Here is a 27254-nt window from a genome sequence, read left to right on the forward strand (position 1 = left end):
ATTCACGCCATTGTAAGTAGCGGTGACCTACAAGTTAACTTTTTTATTTTTGCAATACACAGTTTAGATTGATGTTGAAGGTATCTCTACAGAAAAAAAACTTACTTATACAATTTTTTTTCCTAATATTTTAGGCACTTACTAGATATCCTGAAACTTATCTATTTGGGTCCAACATCCCACGTTAAGTATCCATACAGTAGTATTTGAAAAGCAGAATGCAAAATGAGTGTTTTATGAAAAGGCCTTGACTCCCATACCCATACTGTCAGCCCTACAAAAGGACTCAACAAGTATGTTACTTAAGTTAACACTTAAGCTATGGTTTTAGGACAATTGTGACTGCATTGAGCATTTAAAATGCTCTGAAAGCTACTTTAAAATTTTCAAAATCTGTACCATAATGAAGTGAGGATTAGAATTAGTGAATTAGGATTAAATGAGGTAGTGGAGTTTACCAGGAATGATAAGTTTTGAAATTCTGGTCAGATAGAAGCAATACTGTGGTTAGGAAAACGAACTTTGAAGCCAAACTACTTTACTTTGAATCACAGCTTAATTACCTAATAGTGATTTTAGGCCATTTAATTAATCAATTTGTGCCTGAGAAACGATGATGGTAGCTACTTAAATAGGATTGTTAGGAAGATTAAGTTAAAATATGCACATTACTTAAAAAGTGTTTCTTGTTAAAACTGTAGACGGAATTTCTAATAAAGTGATCTGGATTTGTCAATGCAGTCCATTTACCTTCAGAAAAGGCCAGCAATTGCCAATCATCTCCTTAGACAAAACTACTTGCATTTTGACCATTCTCTTTCCCAGCAAGCTCATTGACTTTTCAAACTTTGTTGTTAATGACTGGCTAAGGAAGATTGTATTTTCTTTCTTTGGGTATATTTGTATATCGGGCAAGTTTGGAGATGGAGACCAGTTGTGCCCTTTGTTCCTACAATTCGTATATATATGGAAGAGTCGGCAACACAGACAGTAGGGAAATCAAATCGTCTTTCAGCATTTTCCCCCGATATCTTCAGAAATGAAACATTTACTATTTTCCAGGAGCACAATAGGCTCTATAATTAATTTTATGGGCTAGTATACCAGCTTTTATCTCAGGGATTTAATATTAAAGCATTGAAATGCTTCAATGCTAGGCATATTGGAAGCTTAAAAGATCTCATTGGAAGCGTAACACCAGTCTTTCCACTCATTCTGAGTTCCTAAGGTGGACCAATGAGTCTTTTAGTAATTTTGTATTTAGAAATTTCAAATTGACCCACTGTTTCCCCGAACTGAAGACTAATACATAGTATACAGAAGTTCAAATGAGGAATTTTGTGCAATTGTCTTTAATATTCTTAAAAAATTAGAAAACAAAGAAATGCAAGGCATTTCAGTGTGACTACATTATATTGTTTTATATAAACCAAAAGATTTAAAAAAAGATTGTGACTATAGAGAAAACAATATCTAAGGAAACACAAAAGAAGGAAAAATTTTCATAAACCATGGAAAGTATCAGATGGATAGCTTGCTTCTCAGAAGACAAAATGCAAACCAGAATAGCTGTTTTGTTTAGACTGGCTGTAAAACTAGACAAAAGAAAGATGGCACTTTTATATCTATCACAAAATCAAATGCAGGAGAAATGAAAACTTTACAATTTAAGTATCTGGATATATAGAAAGTCGAAGTGTTTTGACAAGTATAAGTTTTATGTTGATGAAGCTGGTTATTTTTTCTAAGCTGCTTCTTTACAATGTAGACCAATCTAATGGTTCCAGTGGTTCTCTAAGGGAAGAAGGAGCTGCAATTGCAGTTGTAAACAATGCTCTACTAGGTCATATTATAATTTAGTAACTCACATATTTTAAATTAAAGTTTTGGTAGGTTTAGATAGTGATTTGTAAAAGATGGGCAGTGGGGTGTTGGCCTGACCTATAAAAATATCAGTAAGCAATGAAGTGACTGCATACACACTAAAGGTATAAACCTAAATGTCTAAGACAAGGACAAAGCCCTCATTCACCTAGAATATTCACTCCAGAAATATGGAGGCTGTACCCAGTGAGCTGAGATTAAAGTATTGGGCACACTACTGCTTAGTTACATCTACATATGGAAACCGATGGAAGTATTTACATCAGAAATCTTAGAATTATCAATTATCTTTGTATAATATTAAAAGTTACAATTATCTGCATTTATTCCTCCCATTATTGCTCCTTCCAGGAACTTGGACACTGTCCTTCGGTGGTCTCAGGAATCTTTTCAACATAATTATTTCTCAAGAAAAGAAAATTTTGCTTTGAGCATTAAATGTATACATGGTTCTGCCATATTTATGGCTCTTGAAGTATTTGCTTCTTGGTTGAAAGCAGAAGTTATCCATATTGGTTGGAGGGCAGTTGTTATCTTCAGAAGTCTTTCTGTAAATCTATAATAGAATAGATTTTTATCAAAGGATAGTAAAGGAAAACAAAACAAAGCCCATTTACTTTCACATTCTGATATGCTTAATGCGTCCATTAAATTCACATCATGCATAAAGAGTTGCTTTCATATTTATTGAAGCCCACATTATAGGCTAGTCTAGTAGAGAACAAGAATACAAAGGACTTAATACAGCCAGTTGGAATGGCGGCTTCAACAAGGTTTTCCAAGTTCAGAGTCATCATTGTTCATTCAATAGGCATATATTTGAGGATCTATTATGCATTATCTTAGGCACTGCTCTTTAGCCATCACACATTTTATTTAAAAATGAAGTAGAAAGGCAGTTTATATTTCCATAATGTTGCCAGTTTCCTATGATATTCATCAATCTCTTAAATAATATTCAGTGCTGACTTACTTCCTTTTGGCTTATACATATACTCAGATCTCTCCTATCCAAAGAAGTCTTTCTTTGACACTGCTATCCTCTTAGCATCTCCCTTTAGTTCCTATATGCAACAATATTTTATCAGTTACCTACTACACTTGATACTTGATAATCTTGAAACTTTCTCCTGTCTTCTGTGGCACTTTCACCTCCATCTTTCATCTCTCCACTTCCAAATCATTACCAAGTATCAAGGATTGCACCTGTTGGAGATCTCCAATGCTACTGTCCTAATGGCAATATTCCAAGTAGCCTCTTGGGTTCTTTCTATCCTCTATCTCTCTCCAGATATACTGTTGCTAGATTTATCTTTCTTTTTTTTTTTTTAAGATTTTATTTATTTATCTTTAGAGAGGAAGGGAAGGAGAGAGGGAGAGAAATATCAATGTATGGTTGCCTCTGGTGTGTCCTCTGCTGGGACCTGGCCTGCAACCCAGGCACGTGCCCTGACTGGGAGTCGAACTGCAATCTTTTGGTTCGTAGGCCCGTGCTCCATCCACTGACCTACACCAGCCAGATAGATTTCTTTTTCTTGATAAAACTACAAATCATGACACTTCCTTCCTTAGTTTGCTTCTTTAAGATTTCTATCACATCGCTTCCTGACACAGCTTTTTCCTGATTAGCTCCACTAATTGATGACCTCCATAATGACCCAATGCTTTTCTACCTCTATGCCTTTGCTCCTGATATTCCTTCAAGAATGAAAACCTGTCTCCTTTTTCCACTCTCATATCTGGATCTCATCAACTCTCTGCTTGTGGAAATTGTACTCATACTTCAAGACATGGTATATTGGTAGTGGGGGTTAGACTTCATATAGCAGCTTACTGAAAAGAGTTCCAATAACATCTATTTTTATTTTTGAATATGAAATCTTCTCAGGTTATTTCAATCAGATGAGATCTCTTTCTTAGCCTTTTTGGTACCAGTTAGGTACTTTTTGTACTTCCTAAGGGCAGGAGGCATGTTGTGGAATTCATCTTTCTATAATTTACCTTTATTTTCCTCATAGTACCTAATGCTTGGAAGGTGTTTAATGAACATGTGTTGAACTTAATCAAGGGACCTTAATTTTGAAAAACACTAAGGATAGGAAGATAAATCAATAACATTTTGGGGAGGGTAATCATCAGAGCTCTAAAACTGCTTGCTTACTGGATGCTTTAAACTACCATACTACAATCTACATAGCTAAAAGGGAAGGGTATAAAGTCTTACCACTCTTCTTGAGAAGTTCTCCTTTTCGGGATTTATCCAGGTTTTCAAGAAACTGTTCAAAAACTTTTATGTAAGGACCTAGACTGGTCTTCTTATAATCTAAATTATAAATACCATGTATTATAATTAGTATTTTAACAGCAAGAATAACATGAAAGTATACCTTTTAAGTTTCTTGTAAGAATTCTAGCACAATAGTGTTTTATTGAAATACGATGAGAAACACGTACCCAAACATGTGCCCTGACCGGGATTTGAACTGGTGACCTTTCAATTTGTGGGATAACACCCAACCAACTGAACCACACTGGTCAGGGCTCATATTCCTGAATATACAATTCAGTCACAATTTAGATATATATATTTACCATAACACTCATCTGGATATACCAAAACTAAAGTAAAGAGCAAAAGTACTGCATACACAGTAGTTGTTTAATAAATGACTGTTGATTCTAAGACTGAGATTCAAACGATTATCAATACCAGTTGACAATTTAATCGTACAATATATATCCTGGCATTTAGATATTGCTTAGAAAGCATCTGATGATACAAATTGGATTTAACAGCATCTTTTGGGCAGACAATTGCTGAAGAAAGGAGGGAAACACTGCTATAACATTATTTGCTACTTAGTTTGTTTCAGGATAAACAATGATTCACTCTGGGCTGAATCCTGGAAGAATTAATTACTGGAGTGATGGAAAGATGTTTATATAAAAAGCTTATGTTAAAATGAAACATCGATATATTAACCTACCTCTGGTTCTATGTTTGATATTGGATTCAGGTTTGTTCTCCTCTTTTTCCTCTTCATTAGTGGGAATGACATCTAATTCATGGCAGATGGAGCTACAAATAATAGAATAAGAGAGTTTTAAAGTTGGTTCTTGGTCAACATTACCCAGTGTATCACAGCACATGAATCCCTTAAGATTCACAGAATCTTAAGATTTCTGTGAATTATGTGGCCAATTAAATTTGGGATATTCTAAAGACTATAATCTGCCCTGGCTGGTATAGCTCAGTGGATTGAGCACAGGCCTGTGAAGCAAAGAGTCACTGGTTTGATTCCCAGTCAGGGCACATGCCAGGGTTACAGGCCAGGTCCCCAGTAGCGGACACATGAGAGGAAACCGCACATTGATGTTTCTCTCCCACTCTTTCTCCTTCCCTTCCCCTCTCTCTAAAAATAAATAAATAAAATATAAAAGAATAAAAAAAACCTATAATCTCTTCTTAGAGTTTTCCTAGCATAATAGCATATTAAAGACTGGTAAATCTTGCAGTAAAGAACTTTTAATCCATTTAAATAAGCATTTCCCAAAATTACATGAACTTGAAAAATAATTTCTTTCCCCCAAAATTATTTAAAGTTACAGAGGTAGTAGAAGGGAGCCATCTGGGCTGTGTAGGCTCAGAAAACAAGTTACAAAAGCAGAAGAAAGGCCCCTGGAACTTAGGAGAAAGGCAAAGATAAATCATGTCAGGGGAAGAAGAAGGAGGGGAAGGGAAAGGTGCAGGTGTGCTCCTGAGAGGGAGAGCGTGCCTGGACTTAAAAATCTTTTTCTTGCATAACAGCAGCTGAAACACTGGTGCTCTGTGGAACTCACTAGGAAATGTTGCTCCACTAGGAGCCTCAAAGCGGCAGCCTCTCTGGAAGGGATCTAATCCAATCTACTTCAAATTCAGAACAATCACAAACAAAAGGAGTGATCGATGGTCTGGAACATACCTTACGGTCGGAACAGTAAAAGGATCAAACTGATCCACTTTCTGTAAATCAATAGGCACTGAAATTCGACCTGTAAGAACCAAAAGTTATAAATGGATGATTGTGGAATAAAAATCATTATAGGCTGTCTCCTGTAAGTTACTTTTGGCTAAAATTTTAATCTAATGTTTAGAAAAAGGGTTAGACTTACTTGTTAAGAGCAGCAGAACTAAAAATGAAAAGCACTTTACATTAGCTGTGCCTTTTATTTCTTTTAAAGAAAAAACACCAAAAACACAGGTGTGAAAGACTGTTGAGCTATTATCTAGTTGGTCTAATCTCTACTTTTATTTTTTTCTCCCTCTTCCTAATATCCTCTTATATTTAAGTACAGAACACTGTCAAATTGAGTGAATCTTTAAAATTTTTTTTTAATTGTGGTTCAAGTACAGTTGTCTACCATTTCCCCTCTAGACTGAGTGAGTCTTGAAAACTGAATGAAATAGATGGAAATAGTTCATTTCATTACCTGGGTTTATTTGCAGAAATCAAAACAGACACCTATATGGCCCTGGTCAGGTGGCTCAGTTGGTTGGAGCGTCATACCATATACCAAAAGGTTGCGAGTTCCATTACCAGTTTGCACTTGGATCCCAGGTTGGGGTATGTACAGGAGGCAACCAAGTGATGTTCCTCTCTAAATCCATGTATGTCTCTCTCTTCCCTTTCTCTAAAATCAATAGATATATCCTCTCATAAGAATTTAAAAAATAAAAATAAAAAAGAAAAGACACTTATATGTTGGGCATTTTGAGAAAGCACTTTGGAAATAAAATAGACATTACAAATATTACCTACCCTTTTATAATATCCACACCTGGGGCACTACATAAAATTCATTATATCTCAAAAATTGGATAATGAATCTAAAAAATGCCAGTGATTAACAAGTAAATAAGGAAATTGGGAATTGTTTACTGTCGTTAACGACAATAAAAAGATTGCAGCTAATCAACAGGAAAAGGATATCATCAAAATGTACACTTATGAATGAACATAATCACTTACCTAAACCTTGAATATTAGAATAAGGGGATACCCAATGAAGCTTTAGAATGAATCTTAAAATAAATGTTAAGCTTACTATGAAAAGAAGCTAAAAACAGTTGACAGGTATGTAAAAAGGGCTACATAAATGTATGGACTACAGTCATTATAGGTTATTCAGGGAAATAGGCAATTTGGAAGAAATGAATGTGTGATAATTTTCTAAGCACTTTATATTTTATGGCCCCAATAATCCAGTGGTGTAGGTACTGTTATTATCTCCTTGAGAAAACCAAAGCAACACACAATAAGTTACCTAACATCTTAGACCCAGTGGCACAGTTTGTTTTAACACTGTGGACAAGTCACTTTAACTTCATAAGCCCCATTTCCTCATCTGTACAATGGGAGCTACTGTCCTATAATTTTTAACACTGAACCTCAGAAACCCAACTGAAAATTATTTACATAGTGGAAACTCACCCAGTAGCTACTAATCAACAATTTAAAAACAAGTTAATATAGGTATTAGCTGACAGAACAATTCTTCAACCTTTAAATTGTCAGATATCATATGTATTCACACCCAGTAACATGCTTGCTAAAACAAAAAATAACTTTAATTTTTCTTTTAGTTTTCCCTGTTTCTTTACATACCTGTTTTAGGATGAACACTAAAAGGGCTCTTCAGCAAATGATTGATTCCTTTGCTAACATTGATATCTAGCCGTGGAAAACAGTACTGGAGCATGATCTCCCAATCAAGCCAGAGTCCACATCTGTCATTTTTGATGTCATTCTAAAAGCAGATGCAAGGCCAACATGAGAATCAGTAGGAACTTTTGAGGATTTCTTTCAAAGTGATTATAAAATAATGTTTGACCATCTTTAACTTAAAAAGCAAAACAATCAGAATTTAATTAAGAATTATATTATTCTGTAATACAGATTTCAATGGAATATATCAGATTTTGGCTACCTTCAAATACTCCTTCAAATGCTTCCAACGCTGAAGTGAACTGTGATGCTTTTGGAAGATTTTTTGCAGGTCATCACGAATTGGTGATGGATCATTAAGGAACATACTTGTTTAGGGCACATCAACAAACAATTTATCTGTTTATATAAAAAGTAATTACTGTTTTCTAAAATATGAATAAAAGAAACACTAAAAAAACCTTGTAGAAATACAGTAATGATATGACAAAAAGAATGCCAAAATAGCTATGCAGTTTAATGTAAAACCTTCCCTTGGTCTGTATATATTTTGGCAAAATAATTAAGCGTTCTTTAAATAGCCATTAATTCTGGGAGGATAAACTACCACAAAGAAGAAATTTACTTATGAAATGGCCTCGTGTCTTATTGTATTCCATACTAGATAAACAAAAATGTTGAGAATATGTAGGCAGAACACATGTACAGCATCACAGAATACAAGTAGCTCACACAGAAATGGTCTTAGGAAAGGATATTCTCAGGAACAAGAGCTAAAATCTTATCGCAGCTTTCTTTATTTCCAAGAATATCTTGCTCAACCAAGGCATATTCTTCAAAGTATTTATTTATTATGTTAATAGATTTTCTGTAAGAATAACAATAACCAAGTCCCAGTACTATTAGTCACATATACCCCATATACCAGTAGCTTCTGTTGCCATTTGGGAGGCTAGGACTTATTTTCATAGAATTTCTAGAACTTAACCAGGTAAAATGGGAATAATATCCCTTCACAGGTTGTGAGAGTTAACTTTAAGGGGAAAGAACTTAGCATAGTACCTGACTTATAATAGATATTCAAGAAATGTTTACTTCTAAGCTCCACAACTTAGAGTGTTAATATTAACATCATAAATACGGGGTGAACAAAAGTAGGTTTACAGTTTATGAGTACACAAAAGAGCTTATTCTTGTATCATTATTTATTCTTACATTTTTTTCCCATAAGAGCAACTGTAAAACTACTTTTTGGTAGAAAGCAACCAATTCAGGACAGCATAATAATACATCAGTAGTAGAATATGGGACACAGCCTATTCATTCTACTCTGAACTGCTTGCTTTAACATCTCAAATATTATATAGTGCTTAACAATTTGCAAATAGACTTCACATCTACTGTTTCATTTAATCTTTGTTGCAACTCTGAGACAGATGGAGCAGATGTTGTTCTGTCCTTTATCCTAGAGAAGTAGTGAATTCAATGGAAAAAGTATGGTTTTGATAACAGGCAGAGGAGAACACAAATCTGAATTTAACAATTACTTGTCTCATGCCAAACTAATTAAACAAATCTTCCAAATCTCACTTTGTTCATCTGCAAATGGAGGTACCATCATCACATCCCTCAGAGGTTGCTGGGAAGACCAATGACAACATTTGTAAAGCAGTAGCATACAAGAGACATTTACTTAACTCTAGCTCTTATTATTGTGAAATGCAACCCCAGCAGAGAAGATCGGTAGCAAGGTGTACAGAGCAAGAGTAGAGTGGACTTTTTTGACACCTCTGACAATCCAATATGGAATCACTGTCAGCCATGACAGTTATGGCAAGTGCTATGTCAAGACTGAGGTAATGGAGTGTAACAGGAATGCCTCTATTAGGGACCCAAAACACCTAAAAACACGAGCCTGGACACTTGGATGACTCCATCTGGACACAGATGAATGAGACCTCTACCCCTGGTGGGCTATTAAAACTCAGAGCTCTGACCTCCCAATGCTCAACCTTGGCTATATCACAAGTCACGCTCTAAGCCCTGCTGAACTTCCACTCCACTGGATGCACAGCCACCTAGCTTGACACTGACACCCGCCTCTCCACCCGCAGATGCCACTGGTGACTGGGGCTTTGCACTGTATACTCACTCTGCTTCTATCATGTAACCTTCCCTTCTCCGTGTGCAACCTGCCTGTGACTACTGGCTTATTTGGGAGGTCTCTCCTAATGAACCTGGCATTGTGGAAAGACGTCATGTGAGTGAGTCCTTTCAGGGACACTTCTTTGCTCATGACACAAGGTAACACTACAAGCACAAGCACATGCAGGTTTGGCAGACATGAACTGCATGAAGTCTTTTCCAACAGACCTGACAAAAGGGTGAATATTTTCACTTAGGTGAACTTTCTTTTTAACGTCTTGACCACCCTGAAAAATAAATCATCAAGAAAGACCTTCATGTATATTATGTAACATAAAAATATTTTAAAATTTTCTATATATTCTAAAAATACTGATTAAATTATGTCAAAGTATAAAAAGTCATATGCTATTTTATAGTCTCAATTCCTGTAATTTTTTGGGTTAACTTTAGTTGACTTAATTGAACCAGGAAAGTAAACTACTTATCTTCCTTTTGCTACAAAGGAGGGTACTTATAACAAAATATGAAATACCTTTTAAACATATAGCTACTATCATTTTAAATCAATCTACCGGTAAGATCACCTACTTTGGAAAGTGGATCCTATATAAGATAGTATAATTTTGTTACTGAACATACCTGGCTTGATACATCTAGCAAAAAATTATCATTTAAGATCTTAACCTTAAAAAAAAAGATCTTACCTTTACAAGACTCAAATACTCAACTATCCCAGACCGTACTGCAGAGGACAATTTTCTTACTGATTCATCACAGACCCAACAATGAACACCTCTTCTTCCGGAATATACCCAAAGGCGGTGCTTAAATCCAAAGTCCTCTGAGGAGGAGAAACAGAGTAAGTTTTAAAACAAATCTATAAACTCCTGGTTCTTGCTTACTTCCTTAGCCTCATTCTTTTTTTTTTTTACCTTTTAGCCACATGTACTCACCTGAGCTGTATTAAGTTAGTTGTAATTTCCTGCGCTGCACCTGCTCACCCCCCATGCTCTTGTCTTCATTACTTTATCTATCCTGGTCTCTCTGCCAAGAATTTCTTCCTGCCCCAGCATTTCCATTTCTGTCCCTAATCAAATGTCATTTATCCTTAAAGACTCAGTCTAGAAGACAGTAAAGTAGTTAATAAATTTAAAGTGCTTTGAACTGTACCTGGCGCATAATAAGCCCCCTATGTAAGACCAACTGTTATCATCCTTATCACCGCCTCTTTTAGGAAGCCTTTTCTGATCCAGTCTCTTCCCAATCCTGTATGCACTCCTGCTGTTTTATATCCTCATAGCATCCCGTGTATATTACTTAACACAAAGCTGATTCTTAATTTTTTATTTGTCTCCTTAGACTGTGTAACCTATTTGAGGTAAGAATTGTTTGCTTTCACATTTCTCTCACCAAGGACAGTACCTGGCATATACAGTTGCTCATTATATGATTGAATTGAGAAAAAATGCACTGGTTTGATCACAGCTTTATTTGAGTCTCAACTATAACTTTGTTGTAATCTTTTACTTTCTTATTATATGATTTAAGGAAACATGTTAGAATGTTAAGGCATTTGATTATAAAATGGTAGAGACTACTATTCAGAGGAAAGCAGTCTTGCATTTGACCCCACTCAGACATAGTGGATACTTGCCCTTCAATGCCCGGTCGATGATGCGGATGGCCATCGTCATGAGGGTCCAGCACTTAGAACATATGTCTGCAGAACTGCAGTAGAAACATCATTACTCACTGTCAATGATATTACCCATCCTACCAACAAGGAACCCAGTTATTTACCTACAACAGCTCCTCACATCATCATAGTCTGTCATGTCAATGTCGAACACCAGTTCTTTTTCCTGAGCCTGGAAAGCTCCCAGCTTCACTGTATTATGTTGACTGGGCTACAAGTATAAAATATCAATCAGTTTCTATAAGACCTGCTGTGCTGCCAAATATGCTTGTTTTCTACCCACACAGAAGTGGCCAAAAAGTAAAGAAACCATATAATTTGAAGTTGATGTCAGCTCATTAATTAATCCTATACATCCAGAATTGATGATAGTATAACTTTCATCTACTTAAATAAAACAGGGCTTGGTAAAGATCATCCAATTTTTTTCTAGTTCTGCTGAGATAATTGATATAACATTGTATAATAAATATTTGTTGATCAATAGAAATTACAAAGTTTCTTAAGGTTTTTGATAAGGAAAAATACATATAATTAATGCCCCATTGCAAGGTGTTCTTTTTTTTAATTAAAAAAATTTTAGTTATTTTTCAAGTACAGTTTTTTGTCTATTTCTCCCATCCCAGCACCCCCTGCCCCTTCTCCCCAGCAAGGTGTTCTTAAGGAAGCAATGTTTTCAAAATTCTGAGGGAAAATGATTTAGATATTCAGCCATTAGTTAAGCATAAATGTATAATGAAGACATTTTCCAGATATAGCAAGTGTGAAATATTGTCTTCCATGTGCTTTTTCTCAGGAAGCTCCTGGAGGATGTGCTCCATCAAAACAAGGGAGTAAATCAAAACAAGAAAGATCATGGGATCTGGTCAATAGGGAATCCAACATGTGAGAGAGGTGAAAAGAAACCAAGGTGATTATAAGATCACACTTATCCATCATGTGTGGTGAGCAGTCAGTCCAATTTGGAGGTCAGAAGGCTGTAGGACAAATTTCTTCAGGATTGCAATAGACAAACTACCCAGTGGGTGTGAATATATCAGATTTAGACAACTAGCAGAGTTTCAGGTTGAATTTATGTCTACTAATTTTTAATCTAACAAACATATTAGGAGTGTGGGAATGGGAATGTTGTACGTGTAGTGAGGATACAGGTTAAGGTAAAAAAAAAAAAGCTAAATTCTCATCTGCCAGAGTGGAAAAGTCAGTAGATAATGCCTAAAATGTAAAAATGGAAGAAATATAAGTATGTTATTTAAAGACAAGGAGACAAATACCATAAGAATCAGCTAACAGAGAGTGGTTGCGTCTGGGGAGCATGAAACAAGTGGAGTAAGAGACTTTTAAAAAAAATTTTAAACCAATGGTCTCCATAGTTTACTTGATTTTGTAAATTACGTGCATATATAGCTGTAAAGGTCACAAACAAAATATTTTTAAAAGGTCTATGGATGGTTCCCTTGTGGCCCAATAAAAAAATGAGGTATTTCCCCCCTTCAGTGTTAGAGAAGAATAGCGACACCCTAGCCCTTCAAGAAAGATTCCAGTTTTAATCTCCACCTCTAAAGAGGAGTGAACTGCTCCAAAGCATTTTTCCTGCCTGCTTTCTCTTACCCCATCTTCTTTCCTTCCCCTGGGATTTAGAGTCAGAAAACTTTACTATCATTTAGGAATTGTGTAACCTAAGAAAAAATTATTAAAGTTCTCCAGGCCTGTTTTCTCCTTTGTAGACAAAACAAAAACAAAACAACCCTCCCAAAACGGTGAGAATTGATATGAAAAACAAGTTATACAACATATAAAAACCTCCAAGACCTGGCTGGTGTAGCTCAGTGGATTGATCGCGGGCCTGCGAACCAGAATATCGTGGTTCAATTCCCAGTCAGGGCACATGCCTGGGTTGCAGGCCAGTTCCCAGCAGGGGACTCATGAAAGGCAACCATACATTGATATTTCTCTCCCTCTCTCCTTCCCTTCCCCTCTGAAGATAAATAAATAAAATCTTTTAAAAAGAATAATAAATAAATAAATAAAAACCTCCATATAAATGCTATCGTCCATGTGTGTATTTTTCCTCATGTGTACACTTTTAAGGAGAGGAAGAAGGGCAATTTTTGGTATGTTCATTCATTGAGCAAGTATGTATGGTATACTCTCTCAGGCACTTAAAATACAGCAGTGGCAGGGGGAGACAAGAGATTGCATGTTGCAGTAGGCCTTATTGAGTAAGGACTTGAATGAAGTGAAGGAAAGAACCAAGATATCTGGGGAAATGGGTTCTAGGCTGCTTGAGCAAGGGCAGTGTGGCAGGGGGGGAATGAGTGAGGGGGAGAGAGGTTTTTACTCTGAAGTGAAATGGGTAGCCACCGGAGAATGGTTTTGAGCAGAGGAATCACAGGACCCGACTCGTTTTAAAAGGATCACTCTAGAGTGTTGAATTGAGACGATAGAATCTACGGGAGCAAACTGTTAGGAAGACATTAGTCATTCATATGAAAGATAATGATGAAGGTAGTAGCCCTGGTAGCACTAGTGGGATTTTACATGTTATTATGGTAGAGATTTCCTAATAGAAGGGATATAGGTGTGTGAGAGGAGTGAAGAATGACTCCAATGCAGGGAGAGAGTATAATTCTTTAATTCCCTCCTTAAACCATGCTGACTTCCACATTTAGTCTTTAAGCCACGTATTCGATTTTTTGTCCTAGTGAGAACACAACCAATTCGCTTACAAATAATTTCCAGTCAGTGATGCAGAGTACCAAAGTACAAAAACAAAAAACCCCAATTTACTTGCAAAAACAGTTAAATGAAATGTGGTTTTATTTACTTTTCAGAGTAAACTCTAAAAATTTATCTCAAAACGCTGGAGATTCTTCGTGTAAAAAACCAACCAACAAAATACATAAAAACCCGATATCTTACTCTGTGGGAATATACTGCGCCTATATCGATCTTGTACGGATTCATTTTCTGCATCTCCTTTTCCAGATCACTCTGGTTGTTGAAGGACTGATAGCGAATGTAAATATCATCTTTTAACGTAAATGAAAATTCACGGTGTTGAAAGTAATTCTTTATCACTGCAAGATAAATGTACATTTTAAGTTAATTTGGTACTTTATTCAGCTCTGGGCCTTAAAACATTAGCCAATAATAAGATATTTTTATTAGCCCTTTGTGCCCAACACTGCGCCAGATGTAAACAACAATTTTAAAAAGGCAAGACCTAGTCCCTAATTTGAAGATGCTTACCACACGGCATTTCATGGTTAATAGTTAAAATGAAAACATATGCAGAAACAGTGTAAATTTATAACGCCACCTTGGTAGGCCACCTCCATCTCCACGGTGGGCAACTCAATCGGAACGAATTAAGCACCTCTCCTCTTCTGGGAGATGTCCCTCTGTCCCTGATGCAGATCAAACCTCTGCAGTTTCATACTACGACCCCGTAACCCTTAGGCTCAAGAACCGCGGCAGGTAAACCCAGCACCCAGTGCGAATCCTACCACGCAATGGTAGGATCTGCGGCTCTACTTTTCGTTGTGTGGCCGCAAGCTGGTCATTATATACTCTCTCAGCCCATTTACATTTCAGAGGTGGTGGTGGGGAGGGCTCAACGAAATCGTGAAGGTGCCTAGTCCAACACTCGCAAGCGGAGGGGACTTAATATTGTCACGCCAAAATACTCTCCCTGAACCTCTTCACATTCCCTTCCCGACCCCACTACCCACCCCGCTCCCGGCCGCCATCACCTCCGCCGTAGTTGAGCCAGCGATAGTACTGAGAGTATGGGAAAAGTCTCCGGTAATAAAGCTTAAGCAGCTCTGGTAGTTCGGCGGGGTCAAACGGCTCCATGGAACTTGGTACTCAGGCCCAGCAGAATTACAGCAAGAATTGGCGGGAACCTCTCAAGGTAGCCTCATCCACTGCGCAGGCGCACAATGTCCGCGGCCTGCCGTCTGCAGGGCTCGCTGGGAATTGTAGTCCCCACTTTGGGGTTTGGCTTAGGCGTGGGAGGCGCTCCCGCTGTCTCCTCCGCGCATCCTCTCTGACGAAGGGTCCTCAGGTTGGCAGAAGAGGACCCTCTAATTCCAGGAAGTTGGGCTGCGGAAAGGTGAGCCCTTGAGCATATTGACTTAGGGTTATAATGATGAAGTAAAAAAAGATGTTCGCTAATTTATGCATATTATAGAAATAACACATTTAACCAATGTAAACCAATACTTTTTTAAAGTGTTTAGAAATTAGTTTGTCATAGAATTACTAGGCCCAACATATGGAAATATTTCTCAACCAAATGCGAAAAGCAAAGGCTATTTATTCAGAGTTTGCTATAAAGATAGGGAGTCAGTCACTGTCATTTGCATTTTGGCAGAGACTCAAAGGCAGGAAAAGCTTTAGGGCAGAAAAAGGAGGTTTCAGGTGTGCCCTGATTTAAGGCTGTTTGCTTTGGGAAGCTGTAGGTGGACTAACTAGGAGTGGGGCATCTTATGCGATTTGGTTAGGGGTGCCAGTTGCCCTCTGTAAGTTAGAAGTGGGGAAGACACAAGTTATTAATCAGATTCTAGCGATTTTGGGCCAAATGCTACAGGTTTTATTATTTGGCTTATTGGACTATCACTAGAGACAGGGCATCTGATTTATAGCAGGCTGGCTTCCTGGGTATTTATTATAAATGACAGTGTTGGTTTCCTGGGTAGGCTTCTGCAAGTTGTGGGTCAGAGTTCTCTTGTATATGGTCTGGCTATTGTTTGCATATTCAGGCTCTCAAATAGAACACTCAGGAATACTAAAACCTGAATTAGAGAAAGCTTGCAGAATCATGGAGAATTTTACAAGTATGAAAGGAGTCTGTGTGCTATTGATGTGCAGATCCGTCAGTCTTACCTGGTAAAGATACACCTTGTTGCAACTGTGGAGTTGAAGTGGGCGATCTGACTTGGTTGGGCAAATCGTTCTGCAAATCAAAAGGCTACCTGTTGCCTGGGTATTAGGTTCAGTCCCTGATGTGGTGTGCAGTGGATTTCAATGTTTCCTTCTCTTTCCTCCTCCCTTCCCCTCTCTCTATCAATAAATTTAAAAAATTAAAAAAACCATTATTTTCGTAAATTTTATTTTTACAATAATAGTAGAAGAGTAAGGAGGGAGTAGTCTGTAGTAAGTTATTATTAGCCTAATCTTAAAAATGATTATGGTCCCTTAGCTCCAGTCAGCTGTGTGGTAAAAAAATGGGGTCTGAGCCCTGGCCAATGTGGCTTAGTTGGTTGATCACTGTCCCTTGAACATTGTCTCTTGAACTGAAAGGTCACCAGTTCAATTCCAGTTAGGGTGCATGCCCAGGTTGCAGGTTCAGTAAGGCAGTCAATCTTTCTCACATCAATGTTTCTCACCCTTTTCCTCCCTGCTTCCCCTCTTTCAAAAATAAAAAATAAAATATTTTTTAAAAAGAGGTCTGGGAAGATCATATTTACTTGAATGTTCCTAGAAACCTGGCTTCCTGCACAAATCTTAGTTGATTTTCACAATCCCTGTGCATCCTGTTTTGGGTAGGGTGAACTTCATTACTGGGAAGGTCTTCACTATAATAAAAGGAAAGAGAGTGCCCTTGCTGTAGAGTGCTTTTTTCCAGAATCATGTTCTCCTGGTCTTTTTACATGGAGGTTTCTCAGCTTCCTCATTACTGCCTCTAGCAACAGACTTCTGTGGGCTATTTGGGAATCCATTTAAATGTCAAGAACACTAAGGAGTGTAGCAGCTTAAGGAGCTAAGACATATGGGAAGAAAAAAAGGAAGTTATATTTATTGAATTCCTACTGTATGCTTGCTTTATTCAACATTCTTTCTCATCAGAAAAAGAAAAAAATAAAGGCTATAGCATTTGCTATGCCATTAAGTACCATTTTAAGAACTTATTCCTCAACCCTGGCTGATGTGGCTCAGTGGATTGAGTGTTGGCCTGAGAACCAAAGGGTTGCTGGTTTGATTCCCAGTCTAGGGCACAAATCTGGATTTTGGGCTAGGTCCCCAGTGGGGGCTGCATGAGAGCACCACACATTGATGTTTCTCTCCCTCTCTTTCTCCCTCCCTTCCCCTTTCTAAAAATAAATAAATAAATCTTAAAAAACAATTAATTTCTCATAAGAACCTTGTGTGGTATGTACAAATATCCTTATTTTACAGATGGAAAAATACACAGAGAGCTTGAGTAATTTGCCCAAGGTCACACAGCCAGTAAGTGGGAATCAGACAGCCTGGCTCCAGAGTCTGTGTTCAACCCCTAAACTACATGCTATGCCTTCTCAACAAGGGGTTGTCGTGAGGGTTCAATGAAATAAATGTGCCTGGCGTAGTTCATGGTCCAGAGCTACTCAGTATAAGAAAACTTACTCTGTGAAAGAACTCTGTTATGGAGGCTTTCACTCCAGGTGCCACTGAGAGGCAGTATTGCCATTCAGTTGGTTTCCTTTGTGCTTCCACATGGGTACAAAACCCTTTTGTCCTTCAAGCCTTACACTTTCTACCATCCTCTTTACTTTTATTATTTATGTGTACTGTCACCCTCTTTGGGTAATATATCAGCCCTAGGTCCCTCTCTCCAAGTTCTTCACAGACTTGGACACCTACCTTATGGACTTTCTTTCCCATTCAACTCCTATGGTTATTCTGGATGTTTTTAGCATGTAAAAGGACGATCTATTCTTTAAATATACAGTTCATTCAGTCATTCTTTAACTCAAGCATTTATTGCACAGTTAATGAACACTTGTGTTGGGCACTTAGCTAGGCTCTGGGGAAAAAAATTAATAGCATGATTTCTGCTTCCAAGAAAGTTATAGTGTAGTAGGGGCAATAGACACAAATCAAAAAGTATAATGAGGTGTTATAGATGCATTTATAAACCAACAGTCTATTCACATCAGCACTTTCCTTTAGACTTGGGTAAAATTGGTACAGGGAACACAGTCACAAAAGTGCAAATGTCATGGCCCTTTCAGGATAGAGCTCAGACTTCAGCTGAAGGCATAGTGAAAGATGCAGCTTCTCTCTCAGGCAAGAGAGAGAGGCAAGCCATGGCCAGAGCATTTCATGTCAAGCATTTCATTTCTAAGGCGTGTGGAAATAAAAATGATTCATTTTTCACTTTTATTCAACTTTAGTTAAAATTAAAATAAAATATTGATCATATTAATATTTGATGTGAAATCTTGGGAATAAATAATCTTGTTGAAAGAAGAAATTGAAAATTTGCAGTACTCTTATGCTAGTTATTTTCCTCAATAAGAGAGAGAAGATTAGAGAATAAGTTCTATTGATAGAAAAGCATAATAAACATGGAGACTATCTAGGTGGGGCCCATGGCATATTTAAATTAAATTATATTAGGTTTTGTCTCTCGTTATCATAAACTACTGAAAAAGTAATGAAGAGCACCATCATATTTGCTTAATGCCTAAGTTTTAGTTTGATCTCCTAGAAATATTTCTTGTAACTACACAGTAAATGATATCACCACAAAGCAAATAAAACACGTATTATGGTACATTGCAATTGTTCTTTAATCTATATAATGAATTTGATGTATGAAACTGAATTTTTACACCTAAGCTATCTATCAATTAACTGACCAGATTTCTGATAAGTAACCTACCAATATACATATTGTGTATATTCTCTACACAATATACATATTGCGTAGGTTCTCTTGTTAGTCATAAAGCAACATGGGCCTAGCTTTCTCCTTGCAGACTGCTTAAAATAAAGGATGGCAGATTCACATCAGAACACAACGTTAAACCTTGTTCCTCCACAGGAATTTGGATTTGTTTGAAGACAGTGAGGACCTTAGAAGGCTTTTGAGTAGGGGAGAAACATCATCAAAGTTGTGTTTTAGAAATAAACTCTGGAGCCCTGTGGAGAGAGCAACCAGAGGTAATGGCAGGAAATTGTTGCTGGAATTCAGGTGACAAATACTCGTGGCCTGAACTAAGACAGTAAGGTAGAGATGGAGGGGACTGGGTGGATTAGGTAGACATAACTGCTTGATGGAGAAGTAATATCAATTGGATGTTAGGGAATGAGGAAGTTGTCTAAGATGATTTCCCAGGTTTTACGTTTGGGCAATTGGATGGAAGGGGGTTTGTCTGGAACCTAGTTGGTACTCATAAAAGTTGTTGAGTATCTATTGAATACATGTAGGAATAGGAAATAACATGGAAATAAGGAGGAGCATCAGATTGCAGTGACTCATCATTATTTCACTTTTGAAAAGTTGAGTTCAAGTTACTGCTGTAACCCCCTTACCTGCCCTTCGCTTTTCTCCCATAGCCCTCATCACAGTGTGTAATTGTTTATTTATTTCCGAACATATGTATTTAATGTCAATTTTCCCTACTAAAATGTTAAATTCTAAGGTTTCATGTATCATGTCTGCTTTACTCATTTCTAGTATCTACAGTAACTAGTTAGTATAGCACCTAGCAAATAGTAGTGTGGGGAGCAAAAATTGCCACCCCAAAATATGTCTCTAGCATGAGTATAAATTTAGGATGATTATTTTTAAGAAACAGAAGACTCAGTAAGTTCTATAGATCTTCTTCTTAATTGCCTAAAAGAATTTAAATAAAGGGCCTATTCCTGGAATAGAGCTACCACCAGAGATATCTATAAAGAATATGGGCTAGGTGTGGTGGGGGAGACTCAAGGACCTTAGAGACCAGAGCCTGCTTTGTGTCCCATGGTCTCTGCGGGGTCTAGCAAACATTCGTTTATCAAACATTTACTTTTTCACCTCTATTTGAATTGCCTTCCTCCTCTTTGAAGTCACAAACCACTACCCTTTTTTCCTTAGCTCAGATGGCTCACAAGCCTCAGCTGCCCAATTTTTCCTTGGTGTCCCTTGCACCCCATATTCTTGTGGAACCCTCATGTGTGTAAAATTATAGTGGATTTTTTCCCCTGTTAACCTGTGACATGCTAATTTAATTCTTAGACCAGCCACAAGAACCTAGATGGGTAGAGGAAAATTTCTTTCTCTCTGACAGTAGGGACTCTGTCCTTATGGAATGAATAGGTGAACCCAGGCGGAAGATGCCCACGAGGCAGTTGGATGTGAGGACCCAGATCTCAGCAAGATCTAGACTGAAGACAGAGATTTGCAAGTCATTAGCACTAGGATCAGGGTTGAAGCTCATGGTGACCGAAGTCTTAAACAGGGAGGGGTGTACAGTGAGAAGGGTCAGGCTGGAGCTCTTTTTAACAAACTTTTATTGTCTATAAATATATATTAAAAATTCCCCACAAAAGATGCTATTCTTTCATTTTCCCATCTTTTTTCTCCTCTTCAAATCCCTGATATAAAGGACATTATTACACCTTATTAAAACTTCACGCAGATGTCCAGACAATGCTCCATCTATGTATTTTGTTTGCAAGCTGCATGTTCATATAGCCATCTACAGATCCCAGGTAGCCTTTGTACTCCGTTCCCCACTTAAGTTTCTCTGTTACTGGTTTTCCTGTTAGTCCACTGAGGGAAGGTTTGGGATTGAGGGCCAAATTTACCTTGACCAACAGCAAATGCTGCAGGCTGCTTGCCACTGGCAGCTGTCGGCTGTCCCTCTTGGCTGGAGTACCTACAGCAGAGAGTCAGACTAGAATTCTTAAGTGTATTAACTTTAAAAACTGGGCAGAAGAAAAAAATTTGGGTAGAAGAGAAGCCAGCAAGGACAATGAGAATGAATAGGAATAGAAGCGGAGGGAGAGCCTAGGAGAGAATGATTTCATAGCAGCCAAGGGAGGAAAGAGTTGTGAAAGGTGCCGACGGATTCTGATACTAATTCCCGTGCGCGGGGGGGCTGGCCTTTCCCCATACATCCTAACCAATTCTTCAGACAACATCTGGGTGTCCTACAATTCAACTCAATTCTGACACTTTCCACCTAGAGATAGCATCAGACTCCGCAGGTTAAGGATTCAGTCCCATAAAAATGTCCCCCAACTCCTTGTGTTTGACTAATTTGCTAGAGTAGCTCACAGAACTCAGGAAACCCATTTACTCACTAGACTACCAATTGATTATAAGTGCATTAACAGGATATGAATCAACAGCTAGATGAAGAGATACAAAGGGCAAGGTATGTGGAAAGGGGTGAGGAACTTCCATGCCCTCTCCAGATTCTTCTCGAATCTCCATGTGTTCACAAACCATAAGCTCTCTGAACTTTCTTCTTTTTTTTTTTTTTTTTTTTATGGAGGCTTCATTACATAGGCACGAGGGACTATCTCATTGGCCAATGGTTTTTTATTTCGATCTCTAGCCTGTCTCTCTTCCCTGGAGGTCTGGGGTTAGGACTCAAAATTCCAACCCTCTATCAATACTTGGTTTCTTTGGCAAACAGCCCTCATCCTTAAGTGCTTTCCAAAAGTTACCTCATTAACACAAACACAGTTGTGGTGAGAAAGAGCTCGTTATGAATAACAAGACACTCATTTCACCTTTATGGTTCTGAAATGATCTCAGAAACTGAGGACACAAGGAAAACTATCATAGCAAAAGATACTCCCATTGCTCTTGCCCCTCAGGAAATCCCAAAGGCTTTGGAAGTTATGAGACAGCAATGTGAAGTAAGAGTGAATAAATATGAAAAATGTATTTTGGTCATCTGAGTGACCACATATATATTTCTCATAAATCACAATATTGCATACTGTTATATGCTACAATATGGATGAACTTTGAATATATTATGCTAAATGAAAGAAAGCCAGCCACAAAAGGCCACATATTATGTTATTCCAGTTGTGTGAAATGTTCAGAATAGGCAAACCCATAGACACAGAGAGTAGATTAGTGGTTGCCAGAAGCAAGGGGTGGGGAGGGAAGAATGATAAGTGATTGCAAAGGAGTACAGGGTTTCTTTTCAGGGTGATGAAAGTTTCTCAAACTAAATAGTCTGTTTATATACTAAAACCCACTGAGCTGTACACTTTTTAAGGGTGAATTGTGTGAAAATTAATAAACAATCTCATTTAAAATGGGGTCGGGAATCTAGAAGAGAGAGAGCTCTCACACACTTGTCACCACCACACACTACTGACCCCAGCAGGAAGAAACTTCCACAGGAAGTCCTACTGCATTCCTTCCTCAGCAGAAGGAAGATTGCTCCTTTCTTAGTAACAGCTCTGCCAATGGGAGACTGCCATAATTCAGCCAATGAAAAGTCACTATACTTTGCATTTTCATTTTCTGCCAATGGACTCTTTGTTTACAACAGTCCTTCTGAAGTCCATAAAAGAATGTTCCCCTCCTTGTTTTTCTGGACTTGTACACATTTTGCCATTAGCCTCCATGTTCCAAATAACACTTCTTTGTGGTTCCGAAATAAACCCATTTTGCTGCAGAAATACCTGCCTATTTGTTTAAGGTCAACGGCTGTGTGGCATGGTATGTGAATTATGTCTCAATAAAGCTGTCATTCATATTCATATATATCCCTAAGCCTGGCTGCAGGGTTCAAGACACAAAGCAGCTATAGCTCCTTTGGAAAGGGGTGCCAGCATTAAGGTTGAGAACCTGTTTGCAGCAGTTGATCTCAGGTTGGTAGTGGGGGTAGGTTCTGTTAGAATTACCCTACCTTTCCCCCTTCTCAAGTCAGCAGGAACTTTGCATGCTGGTATTACAACTTAAATCAGGGGATGGGCGATGAAGGGCACAGGAAACTCTTTGGCTGGCCAGAGCGGCTCTTTTCTTCATTTCTGCTTTTTATTTCGGCTCTAACATCTGATCATCCAGATGAGCAAGGGTGACACTGGTGAGATCTGCCAGCTTGGCCCAGGGAGGAGCAGCCCAGACTGTTACACAGAGGGAGGTGTTTTGAAAGCAGTGCGGAAGGTGTGTGTGTGGGGGGGCTGTGGAGCCCTCATGGGGGAGTGGAGGTGGGCAGCATGGGACAGAGGAGGGGATGCTGACTAACAGGGATGCATGAAGTCCTCTCAAGTCTTCAGATGAATCTTCCTAAGCAAATTATTTATGTGTGTGTTGGATTGGGTAGGAAATAAGGTCTGTTTGGAAAGAGGTCATGATTATGGTTATTTTCTTAAAAGATTCTTCAACTTTGATTCCTGAAAGAAATTTCACCACTACTGTTTTCTGTTTTTTTGACATTCACAATTCCTGTGGAATTGTTATGGGTGGGGAGAGGGAGGCCCAGGTCAAGAGACTCTCTCCCCTGCCTTGGTTCTTGTCTCACTTGCAAGACACAAATTCAAGCGAGAGACAAACAGGGGAAGTGAGATATCAAGTTTATTTATGAAACACATATGAGCACAAAGCTGCAGGCAGGCACCTGGCTAGTCTAAATGCCCCATGTACAGAGGAAAGAAAGTTGTTACTAAGTCTGTTTTATATACCTGAGCCGAGGCTACGAGTGGGTACTTAGCTAAACTAAGCTTACTGACTATTGGGGTTTGGGGGTTATGTATTTTAGCTGGCTTCTAGGTACCCTCCTCCTTCTTCCCCTTGGAATAATGCACAGCTACAAAGGCTTTCTTTCTCAGTTAGTAAAGGTTCTTTGTCTAAGTGAAATTGTTACAAAGGCCCTTGTTCCCAACATAGCCCCCCCCTATTTCTCCTGTGCAGTTCCTGCTTGTGACGTTCAGAACACTCAGCATCTTAGGAGGATAGTTACAGAAACCTCTTTTCTCAGCACTGACTCAAGGACTCTCCCCTCCTCCTGTGCTATTTTGCTTGTAATGCTCAGCACACGCAGCAATCTTATCAAAACGAACTCAGGGCTGCTGAGTTAATCGGTGAGACGTGTCTTCCTTTTGCCTCCAGCCTCCTGTATTAAGTTCTTTGTTAGAATGTAATGGTGAAGGCCTAGCTTTATTTCCCCTCTGGCTGCTCATTCCTAGCTGTAGTTAACATTTTAAGTACCCACCTGTAGCCCCCTGCCCAAGTGTATAGAACAAACTCACTAACTTACTAACAAACTTACTAACCACTTTCTTTCCTCTATACGTGGGGCATTTAGACTTGCCAAGTGCCTGCTTGCAGCTTTGTGCTCCTGTTTATTTCATAAATAAACTTGGCATCTCATTTCCACTATACATGTTTGTCTCTCGCTTGAATTTGAGACAAGACCCGAGGCAGGGGAGAGAGCCTTTTCACTTGGGTGTCTTTCTCCCCATCTGTAACAGAATTTGGAAAAGTATTGTTTAGAAGTTGGGAGTGATCTTATTTACAAATAGGACCCCCTGGATATGCTTTGTAAGCTGGGATTCTTGACAGTGGGGAAAATCAGCTTTCTTGGGTTAATGCTGGTGAGATACGGTAGGTGGTGAAACAGCAGTTATTGATATGGGGGAACTACGGGGACTGTCAAGGAATTAATAAAATCAATTTCCAACAGATTAATGGCTTAGAACTGGCAGAGACCAGCTTACCCAACAGGGCAACTAATTTCACTTTACGGTTACCCCTATTCTCATTATACGCTCATTGTAATGTAATGGGGACACTTCTCCCCAAAAGGGGAGGGCGGTTTGAACTGTGCAAGCGTGCACTGCCTGGCCAGTCCCACTTGAGGGACTAGAGTCATTCGGAAAAAAAAGACAGAAGCGTGCTAGAATTGAGCAGGGGATTGGGTGGAGGGACATTTCCTCCTGTCCATTTCTACTGAGCTGGCGGATTGTGGGGGGAAGTCTTAAAATAGTATGGCACACCTAAATGGCGTGCACTCTAAAACCCTGCTCCTGGCTGGTTGGACATGGGAGGCTCAGGCTCCCAGGCTGTCAAGAGACCGTATAGCCTAGGGAGGTTCCTGGAGCCCTACCCTGTGCTCCAGGGCCTGCCTGGAGTGCAACAAAACAGGCAAGGGGAGGAGGCCCAGACCCACGGACCCTGGATGCCACATGGCAGGGGCGGCAGAACTCTGCACCTTTCCCGTGCACCAGAGGCCTTGAACCCATCATGACCATGACTGTAAGCATGCTTCAGCCACCTGCACCTTTCCCCAAAAAGGTACTCTAAGGGGAAGGGGAATTCTGAGTGCAGCCTAGGGCTGGCCCGGCCTAGCAGAGGGTGGTAGGGTGTTTGTTTTTCTGATTGTGTCTTATTTGCCAGGGAATGGGTTTTGGGGCAGAAACTGCCTATCTTTATTTCAAATTGTATACTTAAAATAAAAACTTTCTTTTTTCTTTCCATCAAACTTTGCCTGGAGTCTTGCCTGATAGGCAACAGGTGATACGACCCCTTTCCCACTGGGCGTGTTTTGGTAACAGTAATACATTAGCATTCTGTTAGCAATAATCACACCTCATATAGCCCTCAATGGCTATGATACTGCCACTACACAAAACTTACTACATTAGCATTCTAGGTGACACCTTCCCACACTGGCATGGGTAGCCTAGTTGGTTAGAGCATCATCCGATACATCAAGTTTGTGGGTTTGATACAGGGTGCAGCCAGGGGGGCCCCCAAGAAAAAGATTTGGAATGGTGTCCAGAATTCAAAGTGTATAGGAATATTGGAGAGACATATAAGATGTCCTCACACCTCCCCCTCAGGTGGAATGGACAATGGAGCAGGGCCATTGAGAACTGTTTTGCATAGCAATAGTTTTGTAGCTAACCTCTGGAATGATTATTTAACATATCTATAACCTTAACTGGTTTCATAGATATGTTAAATAGCAGTGGCCAAGTTTGGAGCCAGGGAGAAGGGAGTAGCTGGGACTCAGGAGGTAACTAGGGGCTGCACTCCTGAGTGAGAAGGACCTGCGTGGGAGCTTGGAAAAGACTGGCTCCAAGAAATGAAGGGTCCCCGTTTGGCCAGATGGAGGGAGAGCCACGCGGTTTCAGTAGAGTGAGGACCTCCTCTTGGTGAGGTGAAAGAGGGAGCCACGTGGTTTTGGCAGGGTGCAGACCCCCTCTTTCCCAGGTAAAAGGGAAAAACCACGCAGCTTTGCCAGAATGGAGATCCCTGCAGCCAGGTGAAGAAGAAAGCCACATGTTATTGGTGGAGTGTGAACCCCTGCAGCTTTGGTAGAAGAGGCCCACGCGGCTTTGGGGTGCTCCCTTGGCCACGCGGCCTGAAAAGCAGGAGAGACTTTGACTGGAACTGGGTACAAAAGAACTCTTGCCAGTGGACCGTGAGAGGGTACCACAGTACTTTGGATTAACTCAAGATCCTGCATGGTGACACAGCTGACGGTGCCAGCGGCCTGCAACACAGACGTGTGCTCTTTTCCTGATTTACGGTACCCGGAGTTGGGACAGTGGGAGAAGGGAGCGCTGTGTGGGTGTAGGTGTATACCCTAAAGGACTTTGATATTTTAGTGGAGGCATTAGGCCTGAATAGCATTAAATAAACATTTTGTTTCCTTTTCACAAATCTCTAGCATTGAGAGATGTCTTTCCAATTGGCGGCGGACAAAAGAGCCCAGTAGATATTAGTATTTTGTTTTTGGGGAGAGGGGCCCCTGTTGTATAGCAGTTTTGGGCATCCCTAGGTGGGCCAAATATTGTATTGCCCCTCCCTCGGACCTCTTGTTCAGCAACAGGTTCAGTCTCCAATCAGGACACATGCAAGAATCAACCAATGAATGCACAAATAAGTGGAACAACGAATTGATGTTTCACTCTCTCTCTCATTTCTTCTCTCTCTAAATCAATAAATAAAATAAAATAAAATAAAATAAATGACACATTCCTGCCACCATGATTATAAACGGAAGGCACATATAAGGGCACAAAATGGCCATGGGGCTCTTCCAAGAAGTCTCCACCACTTTCCTGGAAAAGTCCTGAATATTACT

At 39.2% G+C, this 27254-nt stretch overlaps 1 protein-coding gene and 1 pseudogene across 2 annotated transcripts; both read right to left on the reverse strand.

Annotated features, from left to right (window-relative positions):
• Window position 1: 1 nt before the first annotated feature.
• Window positions 2-15358, reverse strand: PRIM1 (DNA primase subunit 1). Of its 2 annotated transcripts, XM_053662258.1 has the most exons (13): window positions 15189-15358; window positions 14356-14513; window positions 11538-11644; window positions 11392-11465; window positions 10442-10578; window positions 9963-10021; window positions 8348-8457; window positions 7852-7934; window positions 7530-7671; window positions 5847-5916; window positions 4872-4963; window positions 4109-4207; window positions 2-2440 (listed from the first exon to the last, which is right to left on the reverse strand). In XM_053662258.1, exons 1-13 carry the CDS (start codon window positions 15289-15291, stop codon window positions 2421-2423), a joined length of 1254 nt encoding a protein of 417 aa, XP_053518233.1. In that variant the 5' UTR covers window positions 15292-15358; the 3' UTR covers window positions 2-2420. The 2 variants fall into 2 exon arrangements, with proteins under 2 accessions (XP_053518233.1, XP_053518234.1); XM_053662259.1 differs by lacking the exons at window positions 2-2440; window positions 4109-4207; window positions 4872-4963; window positions 5847-5916 and adding an exon at window positions 6171-6555.
• A 5384-nt stretch (window positions 15359-20742) lies between these two features.
• Window positions 20743-25413, reverse strand: LOC119062533 (small nuclear ribonucleoprotein F-like; annotated as a pseudogene).
• Window positions 25414-27254: the final 1841 nt, after the last annotated feature.

This window comes from Artibeus jamaicensis, unplaced genomic scaffold (assembly GCF_021234435.1).
Source record: "Artibeus jamaicensis isolate MK-2021 breed Jamaican fruit bat unplaced genomic scaffold, CSHL_Jam_final contig_233, whole genome shotgun sequence".
Lineage (NCBI taxonomy): Eukaryota > Metazoa > Chordata > Mammalia > Chiroptera > Phyllostomidae > Artibeus > Artibeus jamaicensis.

Excerpts from the sequence above, each read along its gene's own strand:
- PRIM1 (XM_053662258.1), bottom strand. The coding sequence starts at position 15,291 with ATGGAGCCGTTTGACCCCGCCGAACTACCAGAGCTGCTTAAGCTTTAT. Across the intron at positions 5,917-7,529 it reads TAGTGTTCATCCTAAAACAG|GTCGAATTTCAGTGCCTATT; the intron begins GTATGTAAAGAA and ends TGGTTCTTACAG. Across the intron at positions 4,964-5,846 it reads TTTACTGTTCCGACCGTAAG|CTCCATCTGCCATGAATTAG; the intron begins GTATGTTCCAGA and ends TATTATTTGTAG.